This window comes from Solanum verrucosum, unplaced genomic scaffold (genome assembly GCF_900185275.1).
Source record: "Solanum verrucosum unplaced genomic scaffold, falcon-dt-bn FXZP01000156.1, whole genome shotgun sequence".
Lineage (NCBI taxonomy): Eukaryota > Viridiplantae > Streptophyta > Magnoliopsida > Solanales > Solanaceae > Solanum > Solanum verrucosum.
Genome location: NW_026020354.1, coordinates 1378684 through 1395712, shown reverse-complemented (window position 1 = coordinate 1395712; position 17029 = coordinate 1378684). Strand labels below are relative to the sequence as shown.

Sequence of the window (17029 nt, the reverse complement as noted above, 5' to 3'; positions counted from 1 at the left end):
CCTTTTATTTGTTTTATGTCTCTTTCGATAATTTCCATTCCTATGGTTAATTAGATCAAATTCGTACTTTTTGATTGAATTAGAACACGTACCACTCCCTGTGGGATTCGACCCCAACTCAATTGTTGGGTTTTTTTTACTGTTTAACGATCATTTGCACCTAGAATTGGATGAGGTGTATTTTGAAACGTTAATCATAGACTTAGCACCGAGAGGGGTTTGAGGTGGAGGCTCAAATATGGTAGTCTATAGTAACGACCTCTAGTCCCAAACTAGTTGCCTCGTAGAATTGTCTTAAATGACCTAACTAGTGGATCCACTTTAGCAAATGATGCTATGTACAAATTCTAACTTGGCAAGTATACTCCCTTTCTTTCTGTATGAGGGATATACCGAATTCCATGATATAGCTCTTGTGGTCCTATTGTCGATTAAAGTTAATATCCCATAAAACAATTATGTTTTTTCAAAGCTTTTCTTATATCTCTTAATTCAAAGCATTTGATCATATTTCATGATTTACCTGTCACCGTTTCATTTAGTCTTTAAATTTTCAAAGAATGATCATGCCTACATGTTTCAAGTCATTCATGCAATCATGCCTATTTTATGCATATTGCCTCATAACATTTCATGTACTAATGCATACTTGTGTCTACATTGTCTCGCTAATGTAAGGTCTGACACTCCTACCTCTCACCCCCATGGCTAGTTGGCTCTTCTAGATTCAATAATTTTTTGAGTCCTCATGTTTCGAGGACCAAGATACATTTACTTGTTCATGTCTTTTCTTTAGTTTTTTAGATGATGTACGTGGTGCATGGGTTACGTCCCAACCAATTCTTTTAAATGTTCAGATGGCTTATCGAGACTTATGATTAGACTTCCACTTTGTCAAGATCTTTTATGGAATAAAACTATGACTTTGAACTCTTTACTTCTATCATCTTGTATGATGTATGCTAAGTGGCTTGTGTAGGGACTCTTGGGGTCGTATACGACATGTTACGTCAAGGGTGTACTTTGGATCGTTACAGAACTTAGTATCTCATTCCACATTCATGTGAATATTCAATCACTTATTTACTTTTAGACATATTATGCACTACTACCACATTCACTTTAAGGAATGAAGCGATTTTAATGGGACATGTTTCATGACTAATTTCATCCAAAATATATTATTTTACCTTAGTCATTATTATATCATCAATATGGTGCATTGAGACTCAAACACAATGTCTTATTTATATAAAGGCTTGTTATGCCATATATAAATCGATGGGAATTAACATTATTAGTATTTAATAGTTATAGCTAAATAGAACACATACCTTCTATTCAAATACCTACAAATAATTGGTGATTTTCCGTTAATGTATAGCTTAGCAAAGCTAACGATTTCAGAAAATCCTTGCAAAGCTAACGATTTGTACCAACTCAAATAGTTGAGGGTCATTTTAGGCCCTTCTCTATTTTTAAATACTCAATATTTGGTGTACTCTTAGAACTTTTTGCAACAAAGTTATATTCTTTTTATATTAGTTTCAAACTTTGATTTATATTATGCAACTTATTCTGCTTGGTCATTTTTTTAAAATTTTCACATCTGCTCATTCCCTTCTCTATTATTTTAAGAAATTTATACTAATTAGCACACTGGTTCGAGAACTAGTATATATACATAAGTAAGACTTACTCAATTGAATAGACTAAATGGGATAGGCTTTAAAAGGATCTAAAAGATGGTTTGTCCCACCAATGTGGGAACTTTTCCTGTATATTACAACTATCATAGCCGTCCAAACTTCGAAAGCCAAAAAAGTCGAAGGAGAGGGTCATGTATCATTCTTCAATAGATACACTGTAAAGTTGAACGCCTTAATAGTGCAAGGAATAATGAATGCACCAGGATCTCCCTTTTATCCGAACCAAAGAATGAGAGGCAATTGCCCTACAATTGCAAATTATCATATGGTTTAAAGCCCATAGTTCTCTTCTTTGTCACAAGAGCCTTCATAAAGTTTGCATACCTTCTCAAGTGTTTCCACTAAATGCATGTTCCCAAAATCTTGAGTCTACAGATATAAATTTGTGGAATTTCTTAACTTCCACTTTCTTCTTCAAGTGTTGTAAGAAGTGAGGTGGAGACCTGGGGATGGAGTCAAAACCATTGGAACCTCCTTTTCCTTCCCCTTATTAACACTAGTCTTTTTTTATATCAATTGGAGACTTTTAGCTATCTATTGTTTCTCATTAACCTCTGCTCTTTCTTTAGGATCTGCCATGTTGCTCTACTCAACACTAAAATCTGCAACAACCTCTCCATCCTCATCAACAACAACTAGTTTGGGCTGCACATCAACCTATTTTTTGCTTCTAGTAGTGACTATCATGCAATGATTGTCATTTCTTGGGTTTTCTACAGCATCACTACATAAAGTACCAGCCTTTCCTTGGTTTAGAGATGCAGAAAGTTGCCCCATTTGCTGTTTCAATTGCTTGATGGTAGTGGAGTGAGAATTAGTCAACTAGGTTGATGAGCCTAACTGTTTCCAAATGTTTTGATGATCTCCTCACAAATGCAGGGACCTGGTCCTCTGCAAAGTGTTCTCGTCCAAGGCAATGTGCTACAGCTGGAAAATTGTCTTGTCAGAGGTTGGTGAGGTCGTCAGCGTACTAAACCAATCATAATGGATGAGGCTGTTTGTCCAAAGGATAATAATTCTTCATGGCTGATATATTTCACATGACAAACAACATTTCAATTCATTCATTCAAAGAGAGAAATTTAAGATTCAAAAATAGCAAGGGACCTCATCGACTGAATATTGCTTCCTGAACCTGTTGTTATTGTGATTGCTTGTATTTGTGCTTATATTGTAGGATTCATTTCGCTTGTTTTAGAAACGTTTCAAAACTTGTGTGAATCATTCTAAGAACATAGTTGAGAGTGACTTTGTGTCTTATGTGTAAAAGTCTATATTAATGAGTGAGGATTAGTATAGTGGGCAATGCAGGCATTGCTTAGGCTCAGTTAAGTAATAAGGTGCCATGCTCTCTATAACTTCAATAGACATCACTTCAATAACTTTTATACCTATCTTTGTTCCTTCAGTTGCCATGCTCTCTATACCTAGGCTAGTCGTAGTTGTTATCCTTATAATAGTTCCAACCTTGGTTTTCTTGATTTTGGTGCCAAGAATCTCGAATAGACCCTTGAGCATTAGTTCGAACCTCCCCCCCCCCCACCCCACTCCGCTTGGTTGTTCAAAAAAATTGCCTCCTCATTAAGATCGGAGTCACATTCATCATGTCACAAGGCTTTACCATGTGAGGTCCTGATCACACTTTTCATCTCTTCGGTGCTTCTCAAACGACATGCCCTTCGAATAAGTTACAACAAACACATCAGATTCCCTTTTGTGTCATGTTGTATTCACCTTAGTAACTTGGTTCAGCATCACAACTGCATCTGCATAAGTGTGTGTCATAAGAGATCCCCTATCTATTGTGTTAGCTACTGGCTTAGTTGTAGAGTTTAAGAACCTTTAAAATCAACACCAAATTAAACTTTCTTTCTGAGTAGATAGAGTAGAATGAGCTCATACTCTCTTTCAATCGCCAAAGCTAAAAACAAAGACAAAAGAAAAGAAATAAATAAATGAAATAAACTAATTAATTAATAAAACAAATTTACTATGATCCATGAGGCTCAAGCATTACTCTAGTTTGGGTAGAAATTTTAAATATGGATTCCCCAAGAAATGGGTATAACCCAATTTTGAAAGAAAAATCTAGATTTGACCTTAGAGATTAGGGTGGATTTGCTGTTGACTTTTTTAGACAGTTATTGATATGTTAATGTAAGTCATCATTGAACTCATTTAACATTATAGAATGTGTTTTTGTATTGACTGAACTCATTTGACGTTCAAAAGTGGTAGAGCTTTCGGAAGACTTAAAACTTGGCTCAAATTGGCATAAGCTAAGGCCTTGACTTCTAATGGGGGAATATGTTCTTAATTAAGCAATTTGATATGGATTAAAGTAATGGGCAACATATACACGAGGTGATTTTGGAATTTATTTCTCAAATTTCACCAATCTTATTTTTTATCTTCAATCTTCCCATCTTTTGCTCCCACAGTATTTTATTGTTTTTTGTTTAAGTAACCTTATTTCCATCAGTCTGTGTGAACTCTATCTGATGGTAGATAAATATCTTACAACTTTGCATGTGGTTGTATATAGTTTATAAACTTTGCTACACTTCACATAGATGAAACTAGCAAAGTATGTGAAGCTCCCATTTCAAGAACTACAATGGTCCTAAGGTTATATAAACTCGAAACGCATGAGAAGCTTCACAGAACTGTACTTCTCTCCTTTCCGATCGTAGAGTGGTACTGCTCGGATACCTTGTCGCAGCTCTGCCACAGGTAGACATGTTTGGCCAGCAAACTCATCCTTGTCAGACAAATTATAATCAAGAACTTTGATACGAAGTAGAGCCAACTCAGGAACTGTTAGTGGAAACTCAAACTGCTCATCCCAGCTTGGTATCCAATTGTCGTCCATCGTCTTTGTTCTCTTCTTTACTTCATCAGCAGGAACTCCAGCAATTCCTAGCTGCACATAGTTTTACATCTTAACCATTCAGTATTTTATTCATCTACCTTTGCAAGAAGACGACAAAGAGTATTGAAGGATAACGATCGATGGTAAGTATTATTCATCTACCTTTGCATAGAAATCTGGAGGTGAGTATGTGTCGAAGTGTGTCTGATCGAAGTCTTTGTCCCACCCATCACCCATATATACAGTCACCTGCTTAATGCAGGAAGACTTGGATCAGTTTCAAGAACAATGAAACTTAAGTTACAAGAATGACATCCTACTACGTCAACGAGGAAATTTCCATCCCTCATTTACCTTTAGTGTAGTTTTGACAGGCAAATTTGCTGTAGGATCGAAGACCTCGTTGTTGGGACCAGCTTTCAATAGTAGATCAGGTTTCTTAACATATCCACAGCCACCATTAGCCCTGAACATACCATGCATCAACCAAAGTGATCTTCCATAACCCTGTCATAGGACACTTACTTAGCACCTATTTCCTTGGAACTTTGGTAATTAGTTACTAACAGGATGCGAATGAATAACACCCGTCAGGTTAAATACATGTTTTAGAGACTAGAGTTAAACAATCCAAAGGATCGTTACTGAAAGGGTGCAGTCTAATTTGAAGTTTATTCCCATTCCCAACAATAGTAAAAGAAACTATCAACCAAGAATCAAATGATTTCAATTCCAAATTTATAGCATTTAACTTGGCATAACTGGTGACTAAATCAAACAAAACCGTTCACACGGAAATCTATTTCATATGAAGCTTAGCTTCTAGTACACAAGTAATAAATGGGGCTCATACTTATGGGTGTTGCTCCTCTCCAATTCTCAAGAAATGGGAACATGCTAATTCTTTCACTAAATTTCACCACTCACAATTCCTTTGATATGTGGTTAGGATTCAAAGTAACCAACTATTCTAGTATTCAAAACATTGCACTTTTAAAGAAATACTCAAGTATTAGCTTTTGCTTACAACAGTAAGTTGTTATGTTAATTGATAAACATGCAAAACAAAGAAGAAATAACAATAAAGTCTAATCCTCCCTCCCTCCGAAAGTTTTAGACAATTTAGTTTTCGGGAGATAGATTCTCGGTCTTAAATCTATAACACACATTTAACCATATTTGCTACTCACTCCGTATCAATTCAAGTGGCATGATTTGATAGTGTCATAACATTTGGGTCACAATAAGACTTTTGAAATTTGTAGTTTTAAATATATCATAATAATATTTGTGTGGTTATAAAAGCTTGTCACTAAGGGTGAAATTGAAAGTTTAAGTACATTTTTTTCAAATGTAGAAATTGTCATTCTTTTAGGAACGGACTAAAAAGAAAATGTTGGCACACTAAAAAAGAAAGTGCATCATATAAATGGGACAGAAGGACTATGATATTACTATGCCTATGCTATTAACACAAAACAAAAGGTTGGCTACCTAAAAGATAATAGGAATCTTCAAGAGGGCACAAGTCATGTTTGAAATCTTATATTCACATAAAAAATATCAGCAACGAAGAAATAAGAAGAGGATAGCTGAAAATGCATGAAAAATTATTCTCTCTAATTAACCTAATGATTACACAATTTTACTTTTCTTTCTACAGGACGGAGAAAGAAGCCCAACCTGCATATTAAATGCTACCATTTGAGCTCCATGCATCCAACCAACAAAAGGATCATAATTGGATGAGTCAACTCGTATGCCCTTTGGGTATATTCTCAGCAAGTTCTGCTGAGTGAACCTACAACAAACCATCATGGGGATATACACAATTAATTAAGATGTCCTCTTGGGATATGCACGATATGAGTAAATTGCTTAGACAATTAATTAAAATGTTATCTCTGGAGATGGTGAATTCCCTGGTCCTAGGCTTGATCTTTTCACTATGAAAATGTTGTCCTCAACTTGATAAATAAGTTAGATTAGCCCCTTTCTTAACTTGGTGAGTTTCCTTTTCCAACCTATCCGTTAATGTACTCACATTTTCTTGAATATGGCCTTAACATCTTAAAACCTACTTATTCAAAGTTAATTTCGTTTATTGCACTTGTTTGTGAGAGCTTGTTCACATTGCCAATCCCAAGTCCGGATAAAGGAGGAGGGGGTTGCTGAGAGTTAATCGTAAACAACCTCTCTACCCGATAAAGGTAGGGGTGACACTGCGTACATCTTACCTTCCCCAAACCCCACTTGTGAGATTACACCGGGTTTGATGTTGTTGTTTTCTTTGCATATGCACAGTTGTAAGTTACATATACATGGTATAAGAAAATTGCAGAAACCTTCACGTGCATGCACATGGAAACTTGTACACTATATCAGACACAATAAGACAAGTCAATTCTGCTACAGCCAAATATTTTGAAGTAGAAGATATGTTAAACTCAGACATCTTAATTTATTCATGCAAAAATGAGAATAAAGAATAGGAGCAAATGAAATGTTAAAGTCAGTGTGTTAGTAATTCAACTTCCATTGAGATGTTCTAGCTATACATAACATGTATAGATCAATTCACCATTACATAACTAACATCACAAACAGCAGAGGAACTTTGTATCCAATTGATGGATGAATAAAGAGAAATACCTGATAATTTCTTTTGCATGAGTATCTACAGCTTTTTCAAGTTCTGGTTCACTGAGACTCAGCCGTCTTACTTTATTGAGGTCAACCCTCAACCAATCAGATAGTCCTCCTTTCCCCTTTCCAGCATGAATGGCAATTAGGCGCTTGTATTCTGAAGCCGCCTTCTTCTCTGACTTTGGATCTTCTTCATCATCTTCATCTTCATCTTCTTCTTCATCAATGTCATCCTGCTGGAAAACATTGTGTGGTAGGTCAATCAAAGAATTTGGTGACGAAGTGGACACAACGAATAACTGGATTGAGAAACTAGTAATGCAATTTTCACACCTCAGCTTCTTTCTTTGTGTCATCTTTTTCCTTAACTTCCTTGGATTGTAAGTATTCTTTTGGTGGCTTAGTTGATATCATAACACGCTTTCTCAGTGACTCCGGAGAAGGAAGCTCCTTCAGACTTTCTGAAGGAGAAAACAGCATGTCTCCAAATGTTTGGGTGATCATCTAGTATGTAGTCAGAAAAGCATTATTATGATCAAAACAGGCCGTAATCTTATCCAGAAAACGCACATATACACACCTCGGCCACTTTTTCCTGAAGATCTGGTGTGAGATGATCTTCAAGTGTTATTACAACAGGATACTCCGATGCAGAAAAGGCATGCTCCTTGATAGACCTCAAACATTTGATTAGCGCCACTGGAGCAGTCAGTGTCCTGTGTGAAAAAAGTAACACTCAAAACTGCAATGAGAATGAAAAAGTACAACCACTATAAGGGGAACTCAATCTGAATATTCACATGTTTAAAAAAACCCAAAACCTCATTATGAATAACATATAGTGTTAAATTAAGAAAAGTTTTAGCTAGTCTTCTGCAGTTTTTGAATTCAACCTTGAGGAGAAAAGTATACTTCAAAGAAATTTCAAGAATTAAGGTAAGCCAAGAGCTATTACTTTCTGATATTAAATCGTAAAGGATTGTGATAGGTTTGAAATTTTGAATACTTCTGGTAAAATAAGCCTACTCTTGAATTCAGCAGTGATGACTGACCTAGCACTATAAAATTTTCCTTTGGGCTGTTTTCTAGAACTAGAAATGTTTATCCTGTAATAGAGAGATAGCCATTTCTCTCTGTATGAAGGCAGCAGACGTTAGCCTCTACCAACTCCGGTACTAAAAGCTATGTCCTTTTCCAAAAAGAAGGTCAGCATAATACCACCAGATCTCTATTACAATTAGGGAAAGCTCCTGTTGGTCCTAAAATCATAAATTCACATCTTAGGTGATTCCAGCTTGTTAGAGGGCCTTTTAGTTTAATTATCTTGTAAGTCATAAAAAGGAAAAAGTTGTCATGTTTCTAGTTCTTAGGATCCAGCATGTAACTGTTAATGTTTTCCTTGAAATTTGTGCTAACTGCTTTATATTAAAACTCTTATGGAGTAAGAATCATGAAGACATTTTCAGGCTATTTCTTAGATGGAAATGCATACAGGATCATCCTGTAATCACTGCATTTGGATTGCGCCATATGACAAAAATGAAATTGTTCTAGCAACACTTTGCTTCACCACCAATCTACATCCCCGATCTCCTCTTGCCTGCTTGTTGACATAGTAGCCCCTTTTCACCTTCCCAGCTGTCTTATATGAGCGAGGATACAAGATGATGCCAACCATCCGCCATGCAAACAGACAATTAATAAACATATTTTTTTTCTCACATCAGATTGAATATGATCCCCATTAGATTGCTTTCACCTTTTAACTCAAATGTAAGCATGATATCATATTTTCCTTGTCATAATCTGTTCATTGGGTATCTCCATGGCCATTGCATCTCTGACTAATCTATTCAACAGTAATATCAGCTACTGACTGCTGGATATCTGGTCAACACAAGTCCAGCAGGTTCAGTTTGGTTGATTGGTTTCATAAAACAACTGCAGGTCCCTTTTTCCTCAGACATGGCATGCTCTAAAATGGTGCCAACAACATGGTCTTTTAGGAACTATCAGTTAATTAGATAATGTGAGCCGTCTCATCTAAAAGTTTAAACTATACTTAGAGAGGGACGCACTTTCATTTTAATTAATTATCTGTTAACACTTCCCACCTGAAATGATTTTCTCAAACTTCATCTAATTAATTTATGGTAAAAATTTTGTACCATAGTAATATAACAATCTGGAGATGTTGTGATGTGTTGTATGAACTCTTAAAATGCAAATTTCCTCCAAATAATTAAAAGGAAAAGAAGCTCATTAACCAAAGCAACAAGGCACCTAAAGCACAACTGCACACAACAATTACAGGAACCTTCCAAAAGCTTTAGCACACACATAATATGGATTTAGTAAGTAGAACTTGTCCATTTTCTTGCCAGCTATAGTCTTACACTCTTGGTCTTAATCAGTTAGCGTTCTTGGTTTAGTGCTTCATATTCATGTAGAAATGCATAGCATGTCTATATAATATAAGTAAAGATATGCTTGTACATTATACGCAAAAGCATAAGCTTATTTATGAGGTTAATTTTAGCTCATTATTAGTGCAAATGAAAGCAAATGTGCTGCAAACTTTTAGAGTCTAGCTTTCGATTTGTCAGTAAAAAATATAGAAAGCTAAGGGTGATAGAAAAAAACTAGAACATGACACACCTTCCATGTAGAACTTCTATATCATCTTTGTCTGAATTTGGCCAAATATCTAATTCAATTACTCTGACACTTCTCTGAAGAGCTTGTATTATGGGGACATCACTGCAATCACTACTCAGTTGATTCCCAGTTAGATATGAATTATGGCCTGTGTATATGTAGTAATGAGACAGAGGTGCAGTCATTTCATGGTGAATCTGGAATCCAAAGAAGAGTACATCATGAGATTTATCCAAATAGAGTGGTGTCAGAACATCTAAATAAATCACAAATAGTGTAATATACTCCCTCCGTTTCAAAAAGATTGACTTGCTTTTCTTTTTAGTCTTTTTCCCTCTTTCTTTTTTTGACAACAAGTTAAAGTTAGCTTTCTAGGTATCATATTTAAGGCTATAAAATTAAATAATATTTTAATACATTTGACATAACTTTACTTTAGGATAACAAATTTTCTTAAATTTTGTGTCAAGTTAAATTAGATCATCCTGAGAAAGGTGTGTATGATATGAAGGAAATGTCTTCCCTAATATAAATCATTTTTATATAGTAAGTGGGAAGGATTTGGTTGATCATAAAGTCAAACTATTTGATTGAAAAATTGTAAAGAAAACTCACTAATATTGTTCATGAAATTAAAATTAGTACCCCCGATTTTAGGATCGAGAGGAGGATTAACATCAGAAAAGAGACACTTGAAGAAGCCATCGAGCTGGAGGCCTTTCTGCTTGGAGTCGCCGCCGTGATTATTGATAATGGCTTCAGCGTTCTCTAAGCTCGCATTTTTCTCCTTCTGAATCTCAATTAAGAAACGATGAAGATTCTGGACGCTCATAACTCCGCTGTCGTCGGAATAACGTTTAAATAGGTTCTTAATGTCTGCAGGAGCTTCGGCGGCAGCCATGGTAAACTGCCGCCGGAAAAAGAATCCGACTTTGTACGTCTGTTTCGACATTGTTACCAGAACGGAAAACGATTTGCGTTTTTGCTCAGGCAGGATCCGATCGTCGTGTTAACTAATTTAAACAAACTTACTTTTCGCTATGCGTTGAGTAGTTTATATTACTAAAAAAAATGTGTTGAAAAACAAAATTAATTGGGTATTCAATAAAGTATAGGTGACCGACCATTCAACATTTAACAAATAGTACACAATTTGTATTTTTTGCCATCTGTTTAGTAAATTTCAAAGGCGATTAATTATGGCAGGGCCACAAGGGCTGGTCTGCTCTAAAAGTCGGCTTATGATAATGTAGTTATCCGATTTACTGATTGAGACATTTTAAACATTGAGTTTCTCTGCTTCTTCCTTTTTGGTCGAATGTAACGTGTGAAACTACATGCATTGAAGTCGGTACATTATAAAATTAAAAAATCATATTAAGTTATTAACGCTGGGTGAGTTCAAATCATATGTAACCAACCTCGTTTGAACACATGACCTTTTAAATGAATGATAAAATAAAAACCTTGAAACTGACTGTTGAAGTTGTTCACCTAGGCCTTTTTATATTAAGAGAATATGTATATATATATTATGTGTTGTGAACAGGCCCAATAAAACTACACTAAATATTTAACTCGTAGAACATTCATAATTTGTTGCTCCAGACTATTACTTAAAAGATAAAATTCAAAAAAAAAAGATTCGTCTTATTTTCAAATCGGGCCAATTAGCATGAGTTAAAATTTTGAGGGGTTGCCCGACTAATTTTTCCAGCTAATATGGTAGACTGGAAGTTAATTGTAGGTTAAATTTTATTTTATTTTTCCTTTCATAGTTTTTTTTAAACTTAACGAATGTCAAATGATTCATCCAAAATGAATGTCAATTTTTTCTTTAAGCTAATTTTGTAATACAAGCAAGAATTAATGTCAAATGATTTACCTGAAACATTTCATCCTCGGCAAAAGAATTTTCTCAAGTATTCTCATCTGCAAATTTTATATTTTTTTGGTTTGAGAGTTTGTCTTCTTTCTATATTGAATATGCCAATGAATAAATCAATCCTCTTCCTGTTCATAGTTGACTGACTTTTTGAGTTAAAAATTAAAGTTTCATAGTTGAATCATGAAGGACTATTGAGTTAAAAATCAAAATTTATTGACTGTAAAAAGATTGAATGACCATCTGAGATGATCTCGAGTAAATCTGTCATTTTGGTGCATGAATATTTATGCCAACGTTAAGAAGAGAACAAAACAAGAGTCACAAAATCAGAATCACATAGCTTCATCCGGGAAGCTTTGTTTCTCTTCCTAACAATACAGCAATGAGATATCACTCCGCTGTACAAAAGCTGGACTTGCAGCAATTACATGAGGGATACAAATTGAAGCGTGTGTATAATAAGAGAAAAATCCTAATAGGAAAATAACTTTGGAGTTCAAAGAAATTGAAATCGCATGAGAAGTCTAACAGATTTCATCTTATGACCCTTCTTATCATACAGAGGGACTGATCGGATCCCTGTTCTTAACTCTGAGACAGGCAAACATGTCTGTCCACCAAAATCATCCTTCTCCGACATGTCATATTCTCGTACTTCAATTCGAAGCAAAGCCAGCTCTGGCACTGTCAATGGAAAATTAAACTCTTCATCCCATACGGGACACCAGTCATCCTCCAGTATCCTTGTCTTTTTCTTACGAGTATCTGCAGGAACTCCGACTAAATATAGCTGCCACACAAGGATCAATGAAGTTATAATAAGTTCCTGCAGCCTCTTGGAGTATGAAGCAGAACATCAATGACCATACAAATATGTAAAGTTAGAAAGGCGAGGACACACCAAACGAGAATCATAACACCTTATGAGGTTAGGACAGGGGCAGAGCTACGAATGTGTTAGTTCAGGTAAGCAAATGAGTCATGGAAGAGGGAACAGTCACTGTCACTAACCTTGGTGTAGAAGTCTGGTGGTGAATAAGCATCGAAGTGTGTATGGCTGAAATCCAAGCGCCATCCATCTCCCATATATACTCTAACCTGCAGAATTTTAAAAAAAAGAAGAATACTTCTTAAGCAATACCATCATATTTAGCATCTTGAAATTTTTTAAGCTCTCCACATGTGAACACATTTTGCTTACCTGTAAAGTTTTCTTCACTGGCAATTTTACTTTAGGATCAAATACTTCATTGTGTGGGCCTTTATCCATGAGAAAATGAGGTTTTTTCACATAGCCACAGCTTCCATTAGACCTAAACATCCCGTGCATCATCCAAAGTGACTTCCCATATCCCTATTTATACAGTTAGCAATTAGACAGCAGATATGGAACCAAATTGATTAAAATGATAAAATTAGGAGACAAAATAGTTGAATTATCTATTAAATCATATTCATTGCTAACACATTTAAGAAAGAGGAGTTTCTTAGGGACACAAAGAAATGCAGAAGCAATCGACAAATGAGATGTAAGGCATGGATGCCCTTAAATGTAACGTTTGTCAAGCAAGCTCAAGCTGCAGAGCTGATACAGTATCTTAAGATGCTAGTTTGCATTTTGGTTGACATACACCAGCTTGTACAAGAACTTCTGACAAACACCACATTCTAATCATGATGTTAGTGCACATAACAACGTGACAAATTCTTGGATATTTCCTCACAACATTGTACAGACATACATTTTAGCATTGAAACCACTAAGCTATGAATTAATATCTACAATTTGTTGCAATTTTGTAGATTTTCACACATATATTTATGCTCGGCTTAAAATGAACCCGCTGTCAATACTCTACATCTGCCTCGGGATGCACCAGCACTAAGAGTTCAAACTAACCTGCATGTTGAATGCTACCATCTGAGCTCCATGCATCCAGCCAGTCATAGGCTTGAAATTTGAGGAGGTCACTCTTGTTCCCTTGGGGTATACCCTTAGAATATTCTTCTGTGTGAACCTAGCAAATGAAAGAACGAAGAGGAAAATCAGTCAAGAAGAGCTAGAGCATTCTCATCAATCATTCAATTTTATATGCACAAAATTGTGGAGTACCTAACCAAATCAGTTCCATAATTTTCTGCAGCTCTTACAACTTCTTGTTCACTCAAACTAAGTCGACTGACTTTATTACTTTCCTCTCTTAGTGCACGTTTCAAACCATGTTTTGCCTTCCCAGCATGAACTGCTATCAGACTCTTGTACTTAGGTGCTTCTGGTTGGGATGATTGCTGATCGTTGGAGGTATCACCGTCTTCATCATCTTGATCACTGTCACTCTAGTGTCCAGATAAGAAAAATGGCACATAAAAGCAGATCAGCATCTCACAATAAGAAAAGCAAGAGACCCATTTAATGTCGTTTTACCCTTTCATCAGTGTCATGATCCTCGACGCCAATTTCTGATTTCTCCTTCTTCAAAAGGTCCTCTCTAAATGAATCTTTTCCCACTGGAGATGTGTCTCTCTGATTCTTTGACTCAAGGTACTCTTTGGGTGGCTTTGTAGAGAGAATAATGCGATTCTTAAGCCCTTCAGGTGAAGGAAATTCCTCTAAGCATTCTGATTGAGGATAATATAACATTTCTCCAAAGATTTGGATAACCATCTAGAGAAACAAAGGAGTTAACACTAGATTAAAAAGAAAGATTTAATATTTCGAGCAGTTATCCACAATGCGATATGAATTCTCACCTCTGCAACTTTAGCTTGAAGATCTGGTGTCAGGTGGTCTTCCAAAGTGATTATGACAGGATAAGGCGATTTAACAAAAGCATGGTCTCTAATGGCCTTTAAGCATTTAAGAAGTGGCACTGGTGTAGTCAGGGTCCTGCAAATGATTAGAACTGGAATCATTCAACAAAGTTAATTAATCAACCCGTCAATTTTAGGAACTTTAGACATTGGACATCAGAGAGCAAAAGAAATGCTTAGTTACTTTGAACAATACATTCGATAACACAGATTCATAACAATAATCTATTTAGACTTATTAAATAAGAAATACTACTTCAGATTGATCTACTTCTTTTCGTTGTATTTAAATTGATATCATGTTAAACAGTGCTAGAATGTGGAGCATATTGTACCTTCCATGAAGAACATGAATATTATCTTTCCCGGAGCTTGGCCATAAATCGAGCTCTATTCCCCGAACACCTCTTTCTAGAGCCTTAACTATAGGAATTTCACTACAATCGCTGCTGAGTTGGTTTCCAGTTAAGTAGGAATTATGACCTGTATAGATGAAATAATGTTGCAATGGAGCAGTCATGTCATGGTGTACCTGGAACGACGACAAATTAAATCAAAAGTCATTGGGAATGAAGAGAACAAAACAAATACAATTGGAATGAAAAAGAGGAAGAAGAACCTGAGATTTGATTGCTCCATTGAGATCATCCTGAAAAAGATAAAAAAAGAAATCATCGAGTTCAAGTGAATGGTTAAGACGCCTGATGAGATGGTGCCGCCGACTAGCAACATGCTGTATAATTTGCTCCGCATCCTTAATAGTGCATCCTTCTTCTCCTTGTACCTCCACCAGATATCGGAGAAGTTGATCCGCATTCATCTGGATACCTTTACCGGTGTACCGGAAAAATGCATCCCTCACATCCGGTGGTGGCTCCGTCTCTCTGATCTTAAATTTACGGTTAAAGCACCCAAACATTCTGTAATAATTGTAACTACTCCCCATTCTAATTTTTCCAAAGAGAGAGATGAGAGTGAAAGTGTTAGGTTGATCTATATCTAAAATGGTGAGAAGAGAAGATGAGATTTATTGTTGAACAAGTCGTATAATGTTATGTTTAAATTAAATATTCAGACACTTCAATCATTTTCTGATTCTCACATCTTCACTGCTTACCGTGAGAGTCGAATAATTCCCGCTCGTCTTTCTTTTTAATTAAAGTAGTACTTTTCAGATGCTTATATAAAACGAATAAACAAAAATATTAGGTGATCAAATTTTGTATTCAACTAATGGAATCCTGCGCTTTCTTTTTCTTTTTTTTTTTTTTTCTCTCTCTCTTTGTTTTTATTTGTTGATGCTATTCCCTCTTGTGCCTATTAAGAAAAGTATTCACCGATATAATTTAATTATATTTTTCATTATCATGTTTTGTAAAATCATGTATATAATTTTATAAGTAGTGTAATTCATCTTCTAAAAAATATAAAATTTTGTAAAATGAAAAAAGGCAAATATGAAAAGAAAAAATCAAATATTTATCTTGGACCTTGAATAATTTTATCATTTTGAACCATGAAAAAAAATTCAGAAATTCCATTAATAGTTAATGTATGAAATAGAGGGAATATATTATTTTATCACACAACAAGTCAACACGTCTCCTTTGGCAAATACTTTGGTCATTTCTCCGTTAAATTTGTTTATACCTTATATTTTTTATAGTCTTTTATATATTCAAAAATTAAGTAAAAAATTACAACATAAAATTTTTAAAAACATATATTTCATTAGGCTCTATTTACTTGTCAAATATTTTCTACTTTGATTTCCTCTTTTACTTATCATTTTTGACAAACCAAGATAGGATAATTTTCTTTTTTCTACTATATCATTGAGTTAATGTTTTTAAAAAATATAGTGAGTAAGAGGGTGTTTGAATTGGCTTAAAAGTTGTTCAAACTACTTATAAGTCAGTTTTTGACTTCTTAATTTGTTTGACAAATATAAAAATAATTTAAAATAAGTTAGTTGACAAGGTTAAATATAACTTTAAAAATGTTAAAAATCAAAAGTAGATCTTCCTCTACTTTTTATTTTTTTGACTTAAAAGTCATTTCAGTTTGACTTTTTATTCTTCACTTAAAAGCTATTTTTTTAAGTCAATCCAAACGGGCTCTAAATCTACTTGGGACCTTATCAATTAATATGGGTAGAATGATAAACTCATTATACAATCACAATTTTCTTAATAGATATGTCAAGTCAAAATTTGACAAATAAAAAAAAGGAACAGATGAAGTATATATATATATATAGACTAAAAGTAGAAGCATTACAAAAAAAGAACAGAAATGTGTCACTTTAAAAGTATATATATATAAAGAACTAAAAGTAGAAGCATTACAAAAAAGAACAGAAATGTGACACTTTAAAGTAAATCACGGTTCTTTCTCTTAAGTTATTTAGTGAATATAATATGTTACCACAATTTAACACATGTT

General features: G+C 34.9%; 1 protein-coding gene across 1 annotated transcript; it reads right to left on the bottom strand.

Annotated features, from left to right (window-relative positions):
* Window positions 1–4102: 4102 nt before the first annotated feature.
* LOC125837649 (uncharacterized) lies at window positions 4103–15530 on the bottom strand. The gene is made up of 18 exons (XM_049516734.1): window positions 15204–15530; window positions 14920–15116; window positions 14525–14660; window positions 14199–14438; window positions 13887–14110; window positions 13674–13791; window positions 12975–13127; window positions 12785–12883; window positions 12273–12563; window positions 10531–10825; window positions 9886–10141; window positions 7808–7943; window positions 7561–7731; window positions 7234–7463; window positions 6265–6382; window positions 4936–5088; window positions 4744–4830; window positions 4103–4632 (listed from the first exon to the last, which is right to left on the bottom strand). The coding sequence occupies exons 1-18, from the start codon at window positions 15528–15530 to the stop codon at window positions 4339–4341; spliced, it is 3525 nt and encodes a 1174-aa protein (XP_049372691.1). The 3' UTR covers window positions 4103–4338.
* Between the last annotated feature and the right edge of the window lie 1499 nt (window positions 15531–17029).